We start from the raw sequence: 19862 nt of genomic DNA, 5'->3' as shown, positions 1-19862 counted from the left end.
TTTCTCTTCTAGGAAGTACTACTTTTGAACTTTTATGTAAGTTATATTTTTATAACTTACATAACCTACATAACTTTTATGTAAGTTACATTGTCCCTGACTATATTTTCATGTTTTTCCAAAAGTTATCATTTAATTATCTATTTTATGTAATTTTAATTGAAGAACTACTTTAGGTGGTGAATTATTATTCTTGAAAGGGGCTTTGTACTGTGGTTCTCAAAAGATGACCATTTTCATTTTAAAAAAGTAAGACATCTCTATGCTTCAAACATAGTTGTTTTTCATATTACCGATGTCTTGAGAAATGTGTATACTTACCCTAAATATATGGAAATGTACTTTTATATTTGATTCTAAAATATGGAAATATTTGTGTGTGTCTGAGTCTATGGGAATGACTTTTATAAGTTTGGTGGCTGGGATTTTTTTTTTTTTACTTATTGCTCAAAATTAAAATTGAACCATTTATGCTCACCATGGGAAAACCTTGAATTTGTGGCACATACTTGATAATATATGCTAATTTAATACTTTTATTTGGCAGGTGGATTTTTACCTTGCTCATTTAAAAAGCTGGAGAGTAAAGAATTTGCCCAAGGTCACATACTGATAAATGCTACAATATAAATTCAAATCTCAGAAATTTTGGACTTAGAAGTGTTAACCCCTTCATATTCTGCCCATGTGTCATTTAATTTTATAGGCTTGTAAGTGCATCCAGGCTGGCTCATCACTAGGATATAAGCTGTAACTTAGGAGGTTCTGTGGCTTCACCCTTCATTCATGAAATATATGCATGAGCATTTAGATGCCTTGCTAGATGGACGTGGAGCAGGCGGGAAGGAAGGCGATGTTAGTGGAAGGGCCAGGGAGGGAACAGAAGACTAGGCAGGGCAAGACTGTACTTGCTTCTTACCTCCCGCGTGGATTCGCTAGACTGAGTGAGTGGTGGTCTGGGCCTGAGTGGGAGGCTCAAGGGTAACGAGGCTATCAAACTTCTAACCCTCTGCAGAGCAGCTTGCGTTAGAGAGTCACTTGTCTGCAGTAGAACTTCTGGGTGCGGTAGAACTGCTGGGGTGGGGTGGGGGGGCTCACAGGACACTTTGTTATTTCAGACAGACAAGGATTGTGTGCAGATTTTTTTCCTGTAAAAGTTCTGCTTAAATTATGACTATTAGGAATTTATTTTTGAGACATGTTTGTTCAATTCCGCATGCTTCTTTATTTGAACTTTAAGACTTTCATATTTATTCAGCGCTCTAGCCTGCTTTTAACTCTATCTTCTGATTTTTTTTTATATTACCTAGTGTGAGTGAGTTCCTCTCTGCACACAGAAATTCAGGGCTCTTAGGCTACTTCCACCTTCTGGGTTCACCTTAGGATTGAACCAATATCAGCAGGATAAGGAGGAATAGGCATTCCCTCCCGGCTCAAAAGTGATCTAGATCACTTCCAGTCACACATTGTTAAGGTTGATACACTGTGTCTACTTGAGAAGTCTAAAAGTTTAACCAAGAGACCCAGCGGGGATCGTGGATTTTCACTTTGTAAATACCCTCAGCCTGTGTAAGCCGGGAGGGCACAGAGGTGGTGTGAGTGCTGCACCTGCCCTGCAGTGAGGTGGCCTGAGTGCAACATAAGGGAAGAGAAGAGGCTTGCTCCACCCCTCTGTTTTGCTCTTGCTGTTTTTGCTGGTTGCTGGCCTGAACTGTTGCCCTAGTGCCACGCCACCCTGCCTTGGAGTCAGCTGGTTATGGACTGAAACCTCCACAAACAGTGAGCTAAATAAACCTTTCCTTCCTTCACTTTGGGTGTGGGGTGTTCTGTCTCAGCAATGAGAGAAAAGTTACTAGGACACACACCATTAGTGTGACTAAGTCATGATCATACGTGAATTTAAGGATGTCTGGCAAATACAAACTCTGATGTGAAGTTGTTGCACAAATTCCAAATGACTTCTAAGGTCTCTGCTCCTGGCACTCAGTTACAGTGCAGTAATCCTTTTTTGATACAGTACATGTGCTATGTCCAGTAATACAATTCTAGCTATCAAAAATTTTGGAAATGTTTTGCCATCACTGTAGTCTTACATTTTTTCCTTTACTTACACTGTTTTGATTAAATTGGTAGTGACATGAATGTGATTTTTTGACATTGTATAAAGAAATGTGCAAGCATTTAGAAGATGTGCACAACTCATTGAAACGGTATTTTCTAAATGACCAATGCCCAGCATTAAAAATAATCATACATGAGTGGATTTTAATGTAACAGAGTACATATAGCCGGGTGATGTAGCCTGAAACTCTGTATTGCAACCTACCACTAAGAAACTGTAACTTCTCAAGTTTTGGTGTAGTATCAAAGAATATCAAAATTACGAGGAAAAGATATGGTCATAGTTGTTCTCTCATTGTGCGGACACAATGCCCAACATCCGAAGTTAAGTGAAGAAAGGCTTATTTCATCTCATAGTTTGTGGAGGTTTCAGTCCACAGCCAGCTGGTTTCAAGGCAGGGTGAAGGCAGAGGCAGCTGCAGACAAGCAGCAGCAGCAGCACACCTGTCTCCCCCTCGCTCTATATTCCACACAGGCTATCAGCCTAGTGGTTGGTGCCACCCCATCCAGGAGGGGGCTTCCCTCTCCACACCCTTAACCCCAGCATCACACCCTTAATCCACTTCCACACACTGTCATCTGCCTACATACACCACATGAGGCTTTGCGGGAACCTCTAGCTTCAAGCTCAAACAGATACTAAAGAATTCTTCCTTCTGAATGAGTTCTGTTGTCCAGCACAATGTGGTTGTGAATACTTCAAAAATAGAAGAAAGACATTTAATATATTCACCAGAAAGAAATAGAAAAATTTAAAGTGATTCATATATTAATTACTGTGAATGATCACTACCCAGTATGATCAACTATATATATGAATCAAAATATCATATTGTACTACAAAAACATGTACATTATATATCAATATAAAAAGTTAAAAATTACACATTGCTCTTCCTAATTATATATCTCTGTGATACTGGATTTTTAAGTACTTTATAAACATTTATATCACAAAATCACAACAGAACAAATGTAGACATAGATAGTACAATCCAATGGTCTTCTATCAAGCCAGACTTTAAAGAGGTTTCTAAAATGTGAAACAATGTTACACTTCTCAAAATTTTTTCTTAAAACCATAGTTATTTTTATGAGATGTTATTTATATCAATGAGATGAGTTTATAATTGATATTTGATAAATTAATATTTAACATTTTGCATTCTCAATTCTAAATATGGCAAATGTTAGTAGATATAAACACATAAAGGAAAGCTCTTTTGTGTCTTCAGTTATTCTTAAGAGTATAAAGGAGCTGCGAGGCCGAAACCCAGGGGACTGGTGTCCTACAGGAAATTACCATGGAAAGGGCTGGCTGGCGGCTTATCCTGCTTGTGTTTAACAATGCCCATGTCACTTGTCCCCCACATGGGCTCAGTCATCACCAGGGTGAATCCCTGAACATAGTGCTAAAGTAATTTATGTTTTGGGGCCATAAGTAATTTGAAAACTTTTCTGTAGTCTGTAATGTTTCCTTAGTTTAAGTTAAGTTAGTGTATAATTAAGGCTAAGTGTAGTGAAGCCTTCACACACATAGAAGGCTTGAATGCCTTTGAATAAATCGTACAACTTCCTGAGCTGTACTTTTCTAACTGAAAAGGAAGTGATTCTAGGATGCCACTTCTGTGATGCCCTTTTCTAACACTTTGTTACTCCATGACTTCTACCCATAATCACCAAACAACCTTCCCAAGTGGTCAGTGGCTGTCGAGGTGGAGTTAGCGAGAGAAGGCTAGTGGTGCAGATTCTGGTTTTAGAGCTCTTCCCGCTCTAGAGCTGTCTTTGGAGGTGCAGGAGGGGTGCTGCATATTAAAATTAAACCTCTGCGCAGGAGGAAAGCAGAAGTAGGTCAAAAAGCCTAGGTAAAACATGGGTGTATATGTGCAGGTATGTGACTTTCAAGACATAGAATAAGCCATGTTCCATGTATACTGCTGTTTCATAATCGTTTCTTCTAATACGAAGCATATTTAAAACATAGTTTCTTCCTCAATATTTGAGATGCTTCCTGTCATGTGGAGTTAACTTTTTTTATTCCAGAATTTGAACAAAAAGAACTCTCTGTTTTTGTTTTTAACAAAATAAACAGACTGGATAAAGTTTGCCTTCCAAACAAACTGGCATGATACCTCCCTTTTTAGGCCTGGAATGTAAGCAGTTACAGAATTTCGGTATCTGGAATGACTCAGGATTTGCAGGCCAGCTTCCCTGAACCAGCGTATTGTCAGATTATCTGCAAGACGAAGGTTTTAATGTTCATTTCTCTTATTGTGGTACAATACCGTGTAGTCTTTTCAACTCAGATGAAGACCTTTTCTTAAAAACTACTCTATGCCTCTCCCCAATTACTAAATGCAGTTTTTCCTTTTCACCTGAACTTTAGAACATAAACAAATCCCATTATTTTTATAAACTATAGTTTAAAACACAAGCAGTAAGAAAAATCTTTGTATTCAAGTAACATGGAACTTTTAAGTATTAGTAGACATTACTGTACTTGGTGCTGTGCAGAAGTAAAAATAGTGAAGAAATATAATAATTATACACTAAGATTATTTCACGTTTAGCAAATGACATGTTATAGAAATGTTTTAAGCAATAGCCAGAGGGCTTATGACCCAAATGTTGTAAAAGGTTCCTTCGTCTGAATTTGTATCTCTGTCATTTCACTGTCTTTCCACCGTTAGCACTGCTCAGACATGAAAAGGAACAGACCCTTAAAACTGGGAGGTAAGGTGGTACTTTGGTAAGTAAGCCGGTACAATCTTCATGCTGTGCTTTTTATTACAAATCATTGAAAGAAAACCAGGAGGGCAGCAAACAAATGAGGAAACCCCCAAAACATCACCAACAGGCTCAGATATACAAACCCCAAGATCGGAGTAACTTAGTAAGTCGCATTATCTTGCTATTGCTTAACTTTCGTGTGTGGAGAAAGACTGTGAACAGAGGACGATGGGTAATGTAAGGGACAGAAAGGAAGTATCTCCAAGAGCTGAAAGTTGGTTGTATTTTTATGGAACTATCCATGTTTGATCATTGTGAATTATCTTTCTTAACAATTTAAATAATATACTTTAAAAAACCATTTTACTTCTCTTTTTGAGGGTGTGTTTATCTACAAACTTTTCATTACTAATTTAGCTTCCAAGATAATTTTCTACAGTCAGCCGTAGGGTTGCTTGTAAACACCTCCTCCAGGCGTAATGGCCAGTTGATTAGTAACCTTGGTCAGAAGTGCTGGACCTCATTCGGAAAACCATGAGTTTCTACTCCTTTATGAAATACATTGCTCTCATAGTGCATAGAATGATATGAATGTGCCATGCCATCAAGAAGTGAAATCTAAGAATTTAAATATACTCAGATATTTAATCATCAGTTCGCACACATCTCCAGATTTATTTACAGCTATATTTGTGCCACGCTTGGATATAAAAATACTGCTTTGTCATAATATGTACTCATTATTGTGCTGCTGAATCAGAGTCAGTTCACACATTCATTCAGTGAATGGTTTCTGAGTGTGGCTAATATTTACTGAGCCCTTACTTCTATATCCTGGGTGTTTATGAATATTTATACAGTACTTCTCAGATATTGGCCAGTGTGCTTGGGATGCACAAGTGCACAAAACAACCAGACCCTTTTTATTGCGGGACATATGGGCTGGTGAGGAGAGGTGGACAATAACCAATAAACGTAATATACTTACAGAACAAGTAGGGTAGGTATGTCTACCACATATCCCCAGATTGTGATATAAATTATGAGGGAGGAGAAAAAAAGAGCCTTCAACTGAGAGGATTGCAGGGGAAACACAGCCCCAAGAAGATGGCCAAATTTTCATTAGAATAAATGAGTAGGATGTAAAAGTCTAACAAAAGGTCAGGGAAAGTTTTCACTAGTGAAGTCCATTTTGCAACCTGGACATTCAAGATAATATTAGAGTTGAAGTTGACTAGAAGTTAACAAGAGTAATTCTGAAATTGTAGTTCTTGGTAATATATCTCTCTCTAGGACAACTGAACTTAATGAACTTACTGTTCACTCTGTGTGTGTGTGTGTGTGTGTGTGTGTGTGTGTGTGTGTGTGTATGTGTGTGTGTGTGTCTTTCCCACTAGGGCAACAGAGCTATTGTTTGACCATTGTTTAATATATGCATACTGATATTTAAGACAAATGTAAAGTTGAGGCTAAGGCCAAAGTACAACAGCAGTTAATACAGATGTTCCTCAATATGTAATGGGGTTATATCCCGAGAACCCCATTATAAGCTGAAATATCTTGTCAAAAGTACTTGCAGTACACCTAGCCTACCTGACAGTGCAGGCCAGCCCACCTTACTTTAAACACACACTGAACAATTCCATTGGCCTAGTGTTGGAGAAAATTACCTCATACAAAGCCTATTATTTAGAAGTGTTAACTACCTCTTGTAATTTATTGAATGCCAGTTAGCCAAAAGCTGCCTGCTGCAGGGCACACTGGGCATTGGGTGTTTACCCTCATGATTATAGGCTGATCGGAGCCGTGACTGTGCTGCCTCCCAGTATTAGAAGGGAGAGCCATACTGCACGCCAGGAGCTCAGGAAAACATGGATGTCAAAGGGCAGTTTTATGGAGCGCGAGCATGAATGACTGTCACCTCATCAGAAATTCCGAAACTCGTGAGTCCAGCCTCTGTAACCTTGGAGACATCTGTGCACACTCTCTGCACTTGATATTCTAAGATTTAACACTTTTTCTGACAGCCTGTCAACTGTCACTTAGAGTTCTTAGTATTTCCAGGGGTTCATTTGTTCCAAAGCGAATCTTGCTAAAATTGGTTATATATCTGTAACCAGGTAATTTATTTTTTTTAGTTTTCATAGTATAGATTCTGTTATCACTACTAAAATGCCTGGTGCTGTGACAGGATTAAACACATCCACACACATATATGTACATGCCCCCCCCCGATCCTTATATAATTATGCAGCTGAAGGAGACACAGGCATATATCCATAAAGAGTGTGTAAACGTGTGGGTATTTTTGTTACTTAAATAGATGGGTGGGGTGATCACAGGAGGTGAGGGGAGAGACGGAGAGAATGGAGGGAGAGAACTAGAGAGAGAGAGAGAGAAAGTCACAGATCTGTATTCTGCAAATGCTAGATTAGAGTCATAGACTGAAATGCACAAAGAATTTAAAAGAGGAAAAACTACTGATTGTACGATAGGGCAACAGTGTATTTCATACAAGAATCTTGATGTTTTTACTATCAGAACAGGACATGGAATGAGAGTGAGAGATTTAAATATGCTTACATGACAGAGCAATATTTAAGAATATCAGAGCCAAGATGAAGAGTGGCGTGTGCAGAAAATGCTACGCAGGATGGCATAGGGTGATGAAGCCTGTGAGTAGACAGGAAAGACAGGATCAATAGGGCCACTTGGTTGACAGCTTTGATTTCTGGTTTGGAGAATTTTGACTAAACTCAGAAGCCAGCAGGGAGAAAGCGTGAGCTTCACAAATGAGAACTGGCCTTGCTGAAAAGACACTTTGAAAATAGGTAGCCACCTGGCACTGGACCCAGTGAGGAACTTGAAGCCAAAACAAAAGACAAAAAGCAAGTCTAACAGGACGCCCTTGCTTAATGAGGTGGTGAGGACGCGGGGACTGTGGGATGTGAGGAGGAGGACTTACCTGTCAGGAGACAGCTTAAGCCAAAGGGCTGCGCTAAGGCGCTGGCAGCAAGGACTGCATTATTATGAAATCCAGGGGTTGAGGAGTTAACTTACTGGAGCGCGATGACCAACGTGAACTGGAAATTTGGGCATTTACATGAAAGGCTGTGCTATACATTGTGTCAGAGGCAGCAGCTCACTGGGATCCCACCTTCCACTTGCAAAAAACACACAAGTGTGTGGAGAAGGCACTTTTTTTTCCCTTGGTACTAGAGATAGAACTCGCGACCTCGCACTTGCCAGATACGTGCTTATGCTGCTGAGCTAAATCCCTGGCCCCCGAAGGCACATTTTTAAAATAATGTTTGTCACTATTTTTCTGATCATAAAGATGACGTATACTAATACATAAAATTTGAAAGTAAATCAGTATGTAAAAGAAAATAAAACATCACCTGCAATACTATCCTAATAATATTAAAAAGTATTATTTTTGAAACATGGAATGCAGCTAACACAACACTCATCAGCAGGAGGCTAACACTTTCTGGCCTGCATTGTAGGACAGTACCACAAGTGTTGGACAGATAAATTGCTTGCTGAATGGTATGTACACTAAACAACATCCAACATTATTAACTGTAGAAATTAAAATGAAATTGGGATTTTCCCTATTGCTTAACAGAACAACAGCAAAGAGTCAGACCCAAACCAACAGTACAGTGCAGCAGGACTGACTTGTCCGCACCCCACAGAGTGCTCAATGTCCGCGTCATGCAACATATTAGGAACCACCCCACGCCCCCAAGCAGCTGGCTAGTTTGGAGAATCACAGGCTGAGCTGATAGCAACGGAGGTACAAAATCAACTGAATGCTTCTATTGTTTGGTTGACCTTGCAGGTCTAAGGCTGTAGTCTGAGCATCTTTTAGGAGGATAACAGTACGCAATATAGCGACTAGGGGGATCTCCTTCTGTCTTGTTTTTGAAATCCAATTTTGTTCTCACTGTTTTGTTCTGATTTATTATTTTGTTTTATTCAATGTTCTGTTTTGATTGGTTTTATTCTGTTTGGTTTTATCTGATTTTACTGTCTGATGGTATGGCCAGCTATTGTGAAGATAACAAGATATACTATGGTAGCCAGTGCGGATTTCCTAGTATCCTGTTTTGAAGTTCTATACCCTTTCACTGTTTTGTTTTGATTGACTTTATTCTGTTTTATCTTGTTAGGTTTTATTCTCTTTAAAAAAAATAAAACTAAAAAGCCTTCTGTTGACATGAAAGTAAAAAGAAACTGATGTGGATCTTGTAAAAAAAATTTTTTTTTAAAACCCTATAGGACTTCAGAGATATGCAACCCTTAGCCTCGCAAAGGCATATAATTATGCAGACATGGCCTGGAAAGATGTTTCCACATATAGTGTACTGAAGATTTCATCAGCCCATTAGTCATGCAGACCAGTGATTCAACAGGTATTAACAGTTTCTAACTGTGTATATACAAGATAACAGAATTAAGTAGATTGCGAGGCTCTATTTCCTTGCTAGAGACTACAGGGAATTTTTAAAAGGCAACAGCCATGTTTATTTTTTATCACATTCAGCACATACTTACGTAGTTCCTGACACAAACATGATAACTACTGCATACGCCAATACATATATGTGTCTGTATGTGTGGGTATGGCACACCGTGTGTGTGTGTGTGTGTGTGTGTGTGTGTGTGTGTGTGTGTATTCAATTACTAGACTAGAGTGCAGTGGATTCATAGAAGAAAGACATTACTATGAGGCAGTGACAAGTCTCTGAGTAGTTTATTCACCTTGAGCTGGGTCCTAAAGGACAGAGAAGGATATAAACTGACAGTGAATAGAGAAGACACTCCAGACTGTGGGAACAGTGCAGACAAAACTTAGAGGCAGTGTCGTCAGTACAGTTCGTGTCGAGCATGATCTACATGATGGACTAAGAAACTACAACGTCTGTGTTAAGCAGCTCTAGGATTGGACAAGATGAAGAACAGCCAGTTGTCTGATAGCCTGGGATGCCCACTTACAGAATTTAAATCCAGTAGGTAAAAAGGAGCCAGCATGGGTTTTTCAGCTGATTCTGACATAATCAAAGCAAGATTTTAGGAAGATGAAGGAAGTAGGCAACAAATGAAAGGGGAAAGAACTTGAAAGAGTAAGGATCACTAAATTCTGGTCATGAGGTATTAAGATCGTAGAAAGGCGGAAGAGAAAGGCCTCTGAGGGGATGGTGAGAAGGAAGAGGTTAGCAGAGTGTTGGTGATTGCAGTGGATTAGATATGATTTGTTCCCTAGGTTCATATGCTGCAGGTTTGGTCCTCAACCTGGCAGTTGAGGTGGTGGAATTTTTTTTTTGTACCTGTTATCAAACTCATGACCTCATGCATGGCAGGCAGGCACTTATGCCACTGAGCTAAATCTCTGGCCCCGAGGTGTTGGAATCTTGAAGAGATGATACCTAATAAAAGAGTGATTAGTGCTGATTCATGGATGAGTCCTCCTGAGGATGGATTGTTATCAGCTGATGCCATCCCATGAGTTTGGCCCCTTCTGTGCATGGCCCCTTCCATTCCTCTGCTATATTGTGATGCAGCCAGGAGTGACCTCCCTAGAAACTGAAAAGACAGAACCACCAAATCTTGGACTTACAGTCTGAAATTTTGAGCAAAATGTATATTTTGAGTAAAATGAAATTTTGAGCAAAATCTTTTACTCAAACCAAGCCTCAAGTGTTTTGTGATAGTGACAACAATGAACTACTACAGTGATTTACCAGATACACAAACAGAAGGGGAGAAAACAATTAAACTGAACTCCAAGATGCCAAATAGAGGTTAGCCAAATAGAGTGCTCGCCTCCACCACAAAGAACAGTTAACTGTATTCTGTGGTGAGTGGCTGAAGTCAAGCACTGGAACTCAGCAAGAGAGCGACAGAGATCCCCAGAAGACCTCAGTGAGCAGAGAGACCTAGTGAAGCAGGAAGACCTAAGATGACTGCAGAGAGAATGTAGCAACTGTATAAACAGGATAAATTCCTGATTCCGTAGAATTCAGCACTTCGTCGTGATAAAGACCACTTAAGAAGTTAAGGAGATAAACAATGCAGTCCCCAACCTTGATTGGGTCATTACACATAGTATACAGGCATCAAATTGTAATGGAGATCAATTAAAAGGAAAAAATAGTAAAAGCTTCAAGCATAAACATTGGGCAGAATATTTCATATCTCATGCCTAGTGTACAGAGCATCAGTAGAGACATCAAAGGAAGCCAGGGAGATAGAGGAGAAGCTCTTCAAGGTGTGAGGGGAGATACGAAAGTGTAGAACCAGTATAGTTCCGAAAGAAGACTGGTGTTTTTGGATTTTGGATTACTCACTCCACGCACTGTTGATTGGAATGTATTTTTGAAAAAAATCTTTCTGAAAATCAATTTCTACAATTCTGTTTCTTGTAAGAAAATAATCAGAAATATAAGGAAGCATGGATAAAAATGTTCATATTTGTATTAGTGAAAATTTCAAAACTACAAAAATAACCAACAATACTGAATGCATTTAATAAATATATGTAAGTTTAAATAAGCCCTCTTATTTATCCTAGTCATATCTATTAATTCTTTGGTTAATAGAAGATTCATTGATACATACATGTCTTATGTACTTGATGCTTACTATAGTTATAAAAGATCCATTTTTTTGGTCAACTTTTCGTGGGATTCAATGATGATTTTTTGATGACCTTTTTTAAAAGTATGATTCTAATAATGTCATGCCATTAAATATTGTATGCAAGGTCTGGTGTCAGTTTCTTTAAAATAAGCTGAAACTCCAGTGACATCTCCCAAGCAATCTGAGTGTGTATTCCTTCGAGATTCATATTACTTTTTGCTGCTGTTTTCTCATGTCTAGTCCAACAGTGAAGCTTTTAATCACTGATCTGTGTCCACTGCAATCCTATAAGCCTTTCTGAGGACCGGCACTCAGTTCTGTGTCATGTGGTGAACAATCGCACTTTTGAACAGAGGCACTGGACAATGTGAGATATGTTTTAACACAACCACGGTGGCTTCACTGTTTGCGAATGGCTGCATAGGGAACAGGACTTTTGTGCACTTTCTATTCTGTAATCATTTCAGTACAAAACAGCAGCAGCGCCTAGTGTACAGAGAGCATCAGTAGAGACATCAAAGGAAACCAGGGAGATAGAGGAGAAGCTCTTCAAGGTGTGAGGGGAGACACAAAAGTATAGAACTAGTATAGTTCCGAAAGAAGACCGGTGTTTTTGGATTTTTCCCATTTATCTAATTAGTTCCCAATTGCACTTTAGAATTTCCTGATAATTTCCATAGTATTAAAACTACTGTTGCCTGGATCTTATCTCATATACACCAATGCAACTGGCCCAGAAGGAGCCTAGGCTTCATTATTTAAAATTTAATGTGTGTCTGACATTAAAATCAGTGGCCCTCTAGTCTTTTTAGATTTTATGCTCGCATGGTCTTAGAAAACTTGTGATTGGCCACCTTCACTATGTAGAACAAAACTCACTACAGCCCAAGAAATTCACCTGACACCTACGATCTTACTGGCCTAAGGGAGGGCAGCTGTGGAGGGCTGTTTTCAGGTTGAGTCTGAAGCCAGGGTAATTTTCTGCCTATGGAAGTGAAATGAGGCTGTTGGTTTTGTGGCTATATTAAGAACTCTAAGGACTCATGACCAGGCTTAGTTTTCCCATGGCACAGTGGACCACACAGTGTCTCAGAGGGGCATAAGGTCTTTCCACAGCTTACATCCCTAGTTGCATGGTCTTGCTGAAGGTGCCCTTCCCCCGCACCCCCAGGCTCCTCAGTGCTTTCTGGGATCATCCAGCTTGTTGCTCAGATGAGGCAGCCTTCACCATAACCTCCAGTGATCTCCTCTCCCGGTAGATATGCCCGGGAGTAATACCCTCCCCTTGATGGTAAGCAAAAGTGCCATCACATTAGAGGGAAAATTGTTTTTTAAAACTGTGGCTTCCATTTGGGACCATTTCATTGTCTCTGATCCTTGCTCCATGGAAAACAACCTCCTGTGATTAGCAGTGTTACAAGAGGACTTGGGGAAGAAGCAGTGATCCCAACAGAAGCCAGCGAGACCCTGAGTGACCCTGCTCTGGCTGGAATGCTGAGGTACACGCCTGCTGCTTGCTGAGGAGCTCCAGCCGGAGACACCGAGCGGACCACACGTACTCAGGTTCTGGAAGCATACAAGCTGAGATCACACAGGTCTGCTGTTTTATGTCATGACGTTCTTGCAGGTTGCACAGCAGCGGATAATACGTGGTGGATTTACCAAGAGAAGGCCTTGCATCTCCAAGCCAAACTTTGGTACTTCCCATTTAATGCTCAGGGTACTTCCCATTTAATGCTTGGAGAGAGTTAGTGTGTTTGGGTTCTTAGGAACCCAGTGATGATGGTGTGGAAATGGAACCACATAATAATCAGGAAACGAAAGGCAAGCCAAGGGCATCTTCTCGGGTAGAGTAAGCATGCAGTTTCTTGACTGGCAGATTCAAGAAGGGAGAAATCAAGACCTGGTGGGAGATACCAGGATTTTATTATTTTGTCATGGCAAGTCTCCTCAAGACAAAATAAATGTGTGTAACAAGCCACTTGAAGCTGGAGGGTGGATGAGGTACATCAGGCCCCGAAGGAACAAAACACCCTCATCAAAGGCAGAGCTTGGTTGCATAAATACAGTGACTTGAAGTGCAACAAAAACAGTAGAATCAAGATTAGCCTAGCCACCATCCCGAACCAGTTAGGAATGAAATTTTAATGAGCTGTTTTATGGAGAGATGTATCTTAAATGATATCTTGAGGACTCTAACCAGAGAGACCAATTAATAGGCATTTTCAAAAATCTCTGTTTTCAATGATCGTAGAAATGTCAAGGCTGATGACCATCTGGAACCCACAAGTGAGTCCTGGGCTCTGTGGATCAGTACATTCTGGTCAGCCAGCCACCACCAAGACTGGCTGTGAAACGTCTTTGCTGTCACGCCCGTAAACAGTGAACTTAACTAAGTTTGGGGATTTTTGGTGCTGTTCTGCCTCGATGTCTGGCAATATACCCTTGGATACATCAAAACCTCAGTCTCTTCGTGAGTAAGGAGAATAAAGTCCCCATACAGTATGAAGATTCTAAGCATGTCACTGAAGCAGATTTTATTTTCTAAAATTTGCACAATGAATTAAAAGCATTTCTAGAAAGACATTTTAGCTGACCTATAGTACCAAGAATGGTATCTAATTTGATGGTGGTTATTTCTCATTTTATGTGTATAAACAGTAATTCTGTTTAAATTTCTGCATTTTATGTTTCACTTCAACATTCGTGTGTGAATGAGGGGCATGGGGGGAAGGGTGACTAGAAATTAAAGGCAGGATTTTCAAATTGAGACCAATCCTTTTAAAAATTTTTTAAAAGACTGGACTCAAACATGTGATTTTCCTACCTCATCCTTCCTGAGTGCTGGAAACCTCAGCTTTTTAAAAATGAAGCAAGATTAGTAGCATCACAAATCTTCTCTGATATTCAAACATTGAGTGGTTTTATTTATGTAGAAAACCGATTATGGACAAACACTCCGCTAGGCTCAAAGGAAACAGACATGAAAACCCGAGTCTCCTTTGGCATCCATATGTTCACAAAGCTCCTACCATTAGCTAGGAACCTGAAGGGCAAGGTCCTTGACTCAGATAGAGCCGGGATTATCAGTCCTGGCGCCTTCCGGGGTGTATCTGAGCAAGGGCGGTGCTTCCTAGCTGCCTGCAGCCTGCTCATGCAGGTGAGCCACGAGGGAAACACACGACTGTTGTTTATATTGGCAAAGATTTTCCATGAAGTTCTCACCCATAAATGTATCACCAAACAATGCATCATGAACTGTAAAGAGTCTTAATGACAGACATTTTGAAATGAAAACCACACTGATCAGCACCCAATGGTTTGATTTAGAGAAATGTTGGCTTCCTATTGGTGAACATATAAAGTGCTCCCGACACCTCCCAGGGAGAGGATTCTGAAGTGGACGTGTAGCTCTCTAACAAACCCAATGTCCAGCCTTGTCTCAGGCTTCAGGGTATTCAGGGCCCTGTATCCCCCTACTGTGTCCCAAACAGAGGGCTCTGCGCTCTGGCTATCTGACAGCAAAATAACTTCCAACGCAGCCTCCATTTGCATGGCAGATATTTCTGGAGATTATAAAATTACATTTGCATAGTTTTTAAAATATGACACTTTCCTCCTTATGCACTCAAATAGAGCCAGTGTTTAACAATCCTGTAACTGGAGTGATTTTACTTATATGGTCTGATTTAGCTGGCGAGAGCGTTGCAGTAAAGCATTTTTCGCATTTCTGCATCTATGGTGAGCACTGCTGCGGGCGGTCATTCTTGTCTGCCATCCAGACCTGTGGCCCAATCACTGTGCTCTGGACTCGGCGTGGGTCACACGGGGGAGGGGACATATGCAGCTGAGCCAGACGCTTTTGTTATTCCTTTGAAATTAAAAGCATATGAAACACATACAGCTTATTATGCTTGTTGCTTTTATAAATAACATAAATAACAAAACAATAAAATTCAAATACAACTTAAAATAGAGTTTAATGCTGTAACCACAGAGAAAAAGCATGATTACTTGTGGGAAGAACATTATTAAAAGCCATATTCCCAGATATGAATTATACAAAAGAGAGATTATGTTACTTAAAAAAAAACTTAAAGATTTCTGAATTTTACTTTTAGGAAGTATAAAATGTTACTTTGTAGCAAGTGAGATGAAATACAGTATTATCATCATTACTGCTATTTTATATACAAGATTTTAGAAAATATCCTTTTAGAGATACCCTCTCAATTTGAGCAGCATTAGGAGTTTTGTTCTTGTTAATAGGTATACACACACTCTAACCCTATAATTGTGTAAAAGTATCTGACTTAATTCAACAGTATAAATTTTGAGAATAGTCCTTTTTTTTTTGATGAGTGCCTAAGTTTTTGATCGTCATAAGTTTTCACTGCAAAGCGCTTGACATACTGCTCATCTTTCCTAGTTAGCATTGGCTTGATTATCTGACAAATCCTTCCAGCAGCTTGTAGGTCTGATATACCTCACACAACATCATCTGCATTATTACCATTATTATAGCAGCCATTTATTTTATAAGCAGATAGGAATACTTAAATAATCATCAGATAGTCAAATCTAACATACTCTAAGGGTAAATTAACTTAAGAGAAAAACATTACTATTACTAACACCACGATTGTACAACCAGTTTTACAATTTTTTACAACTTTTAGTTAACTAAATCTGATTTTTGTGTATATTTTTCAAATCTTTCTTTAATGCAGTCTCTTAAAATAAACATAAATGCGCAAGTCCAGCTTGATCAGTTTTTCAGTAGTTTTCCAGCCTTTCTTGGTTACTAAAAAAAAAAAGAAGAAAGAAAGAAAGAAGAAGAAGAAAAGGAAAAAAGAAAGAAAACAGTCCACTTGAAGAAATCTCCCTGCTGGAACTGGTTCCTTATATTCCCCCTGCGATTAGGTTACTGCCATAGGAAGGAAGTGAGCTGTCTTCTGTTCCTTCTTCGTTTTCTTCCCTTTGACAGGAACCCCTCTGTGACTTAGGGCGACAAACATTTCTCCTCCGCTGTGCGTCCATTTAGCTGACGCGTATGTGTTGTAATGGTTTTCCAGAATCAGTTCTTTGAAGTTGCAATCCTCATTACACTCTTTCTGTTAAAACAACAAACAGGGTGAGTTCTAAGGGGTCTCAGTTAAACAGAATGAGCGGGTAATTTTTGGTAACGGCAAAGCATGAGTGACTTTTTTTAAAACCACAGATCAAGTGGGCCTAATGCCACTTAAGATTTTGTTTGTTTGTTTGTTCTTTTTTGTCCAAATAAGACACCTTAAGTTGAAAACAAAGCAAACAAGATCATATGTAGCATGATTTCAAAGATGTCACTTTTAGCTGTCAGTTTCAACTGTGCTTTAGTTTTAGGACAAATTTCCCTAAGTGCTGTATTGCTGCTTGAATGGCTACCCCAGACCACTCACTTGCTTGCCCCTGGAAATTTGGTGTAGGACCTCTGCCTCCCTCAGATGAGGGACCGATTTCACAAACTTTCCCTCATTTACTACTAGCTTACCTTCGATAGGAATAGAAAATTAGACGTGATTCATTGATTTACAAATTCAATTCAATTCATTCACCCTATATTCCTGTATCATTTGCTTGTGCTAGGCATGGTGCTGAACAGAAAACTGGGAGTTTAATTTATGTATCCATCTATTCAATTTAAGCTTGTATTCCTACACCGTCTGTTTGTGCCAGGCACTGGGCTGAGCTCTGCGTAGGAAAGGCGATTGTAATTTGTAGAGTGGGAGGAAATGCTGCATGCTTCTCACTGCCATACAGCGGGGACGATGTGCACGCTGATGGCTCAAAGCCCGTAATTGTGAGATTGGCGTTGCTAAATGAACTGAATACTGCAGGGGTTTTCCCCCCAAGAATTTTCATGTCAGCGATGTATAAATTGAGTGAGCTTTAAAAAAAGAGCTTTAATCCTGCCAGAAACCTTAGATGTCAAGTATCTAAAATGCACACAGAAGTTGGGAGTTAAAAGGGATCCTTACAGTGCAGTTGTTCAAACTCATTTCATAGATGAAGAAACCAAAGTCCAAAGAGCTCACACCACTTCCCTGCAGTCACTAGAAAGCATGTATTCTTAATGCTTTAACAAGAAGTGTCTCGATGAAATTATCAAGTAGTAACATTAGGAAGAAATTAATTTTGTTTTTTCCTTTCAGAAAGGCAAGATGTTTTTAAGAAAAATAAGTTTGGAAAATTATGTCTACGCTGTGAATTATGAATACCTTTGCATAGAGCTTTCCTTCCTTGTTCATTGCAAGATAATATTCACTTTCCACCCCTTTGATTGCCACAATTCCAACTGCCACTGTCCTGATTTCCATGATATCTGTAAGGAATCACAGAAAGGTACACCAGTTATTCACTCGCTTTGCAGATTGTCCAACAAAGGCGTTTGCTCTGACTTCTGTTTTACCTGGAAGTTGTCCAGATTATTAAAACTCAGCTCGAGGCTCCCTCCCCCTAGCACAGCATCAGAGCAGTCATTAGAAATGGACTGCAGGATGATGGGTTTCCACGGTCTAGGGGGAGATCTGTGCTCAGAGAGAAAGATCTCCAGGTCCATCCTGTGGACCTGTATAATAACAGCAGTCGCTAATACTTGTTAGACTCACACCGCAGGCTGAGGATTGTTCCAGTTTTGTGATGTGTTTTTGGAGTGGAGAGAGGAGCATTGGTTCAGTTTATTTCAAATCAAATGATTTGTTTGAGAACTCAAACTAAAATCTCAATATTTTTCAAATGCATTTCTATTTACTGTTTTTAATTTTATGAAAAAATAAAACAAAATTTTGTAACAAAATAATAAGAGCAAAAGTTAATATACTGTATATCATTAACTTCAAAATAGAGATATTTTTAAAAGATTCTTTTTAAAAAAAAAAAAGTCTTACAACAAATAAACAGGTAATAGCACAAAACTTCCTTTTCAGTGAGCTAAGAGAAAATACAAGTACAAATAACACACATTAGCATATTTAGGAAATGATTTTGGAACAGCAAAATTGATAACTTGTGCATTAACTCATTGCACATCATTCCCACATCACAGTCCAGAAAACTGAGGCACAGAGTAGTTAAGTAATTTGCCAAGTTCTTTTAGCTGATCAGTGACAGTAATCCAAACCTAGTCAGTCTGGTCCTTGAACACTATTGAATACTGTGAAAGTTGTATAATAAGCTAACATTTTGCACTCTCTTGTTTGGTTAAACTTTATCTTAAAAATTATTGCTGACACCACACTTCCTTAATAGGCTGCAAATGAATAAAATTCCAAGTAAGTGACTGCAAATGACAGTAAACAGAACCTACTGCCTTAAAGAAGAATGTGTTTAAAACTTTTTAATACACTAAAAGAGCATTTAAAACAAAACAAGGAACCCTGTTTGCACAAAACTTTATAGCTTTGTATCTTTCTAATTAATTTTTAAGTTGCTGAAATCCTGAAGTTAAAATCTAACATAACTAGCAAACATATCTCTTAGATATACTTTGATTAAAAAGGAAGCTTTTCAAGACCACAGGCCCAAAGAGCTGTAGGAAATTCTAGCAGTCCCAAGTCCAGGGCGAATCATGCCGCTGACGCCTTCACAGAATGCTCCACAGACCTTCCTGAGCCAGTGTGTGCCCGGTCCCATCCAGGCAAGCGCCCAGCCCCTCCGAGACACACTGACTGTGTAACTACCAATCTGTTAGCTTCCAATAAAGCAAGAGCAAAGGGGGAATACACCACGTGGCGGAATCCCATTAGATTAATCCACCGACAGTGGGTAACACTGAGGAAATGAACTGAGTCAACACATCTCAGTACCTTCAAAACTGAGTAAATCTATAACTGCTTAAGAATATGTGAAATAATCTTACTGCTGTAAAATTTTCCTGAGTCAACATTTTCCTTTCCTTTGAATCTCTTTACTCCTGTCTCTTCTTCCTTTATTCTGTATTGTATTCTTGTTTTAGATAGAAAGGAAAGTGTTTATGCAGAAGTCTAGGGTCTTTCTTATGATCAGATCCACAACAGGGACTTTATCATGTTGCCTGGCTTTTGTTTTCCAGAATAATTGTCCACAGAACATAACTTGAATAAGAGTCCCGTTAACCGAGACCTGTGAGCTCCTTCCCTTAGATCTGGGATCTAATTGTGACAGTATGTTCACATTGTTCTACCCACAAAAGCTTTTCCTCTTCCCTTGGCCTGCCCACCATCTACTAATGCTTCATTCCACTTGGACACGCAAGAAGGGATAAACACTATTAATCATACCCTGCTATGTTGGGGTTAAGAATACTCTTTGTCCTGATTCCACTTTTACCTGGGAGGAGAGTAGAC

The 19862-nt window shown here is 39.4% G+C and overlaps 2 protein-coding genes across 2 annotated transcripts in view; one reads left to right on the top strand and one right to left on the bottom strand.

Moving 5' to 3' along the window:
- The window catches only part of Fam227b (family with sequence similarity 227 member B), a 171419-nt gene that overhangs the window by 44452 nt on the left and 107105 nt on the right, over positions 1-19862 (top strand). The gene's annotated exons all lie outside the window — the stretch shown is intronic.
- The window catches only part of Fgf7 (fibroblast growth factor 7), a 50565-nt gene continuing 46163 nt past the window's right edge, over positions 15461-19862 (bottom strand). The window contains exons 3-4 of the mRNA XM_003471863.5: positions 17757-17860; positions 15461-16613 (exon numbers count right to left, since the gene is read on the bottom strand). Coding sequence (XP_003471911.1) covers positions 16419-16613; positions 17757-17860 — 299 coding nt within the window. The 3' untranslated portion in view covers positions 15461-16418. The remainder of the gene's footprint in view (positions 16614-17756; positions 17861-19862) is intronic.

This window comes from Cavia porcellus, unplaced genomic scaffold, assembly GCF_034190915.1.
Source record: "Cavia porcellus strain 051 isolate PalLab524CR breed Dunkin Hartley unplaced genomic scaffold, mCavPor4.1 scaffold_1, whole genome shotgun sequence".
NCBI classification, from domain to species: Eukaryota; Metazoa; Chordata; class Mammalia; order Rodentia; family Caviidae; genus Cavia; species Cavia porcellus.
This window is presented reverse-complemented; position numbering and strand designations above follow the sequence as displayed.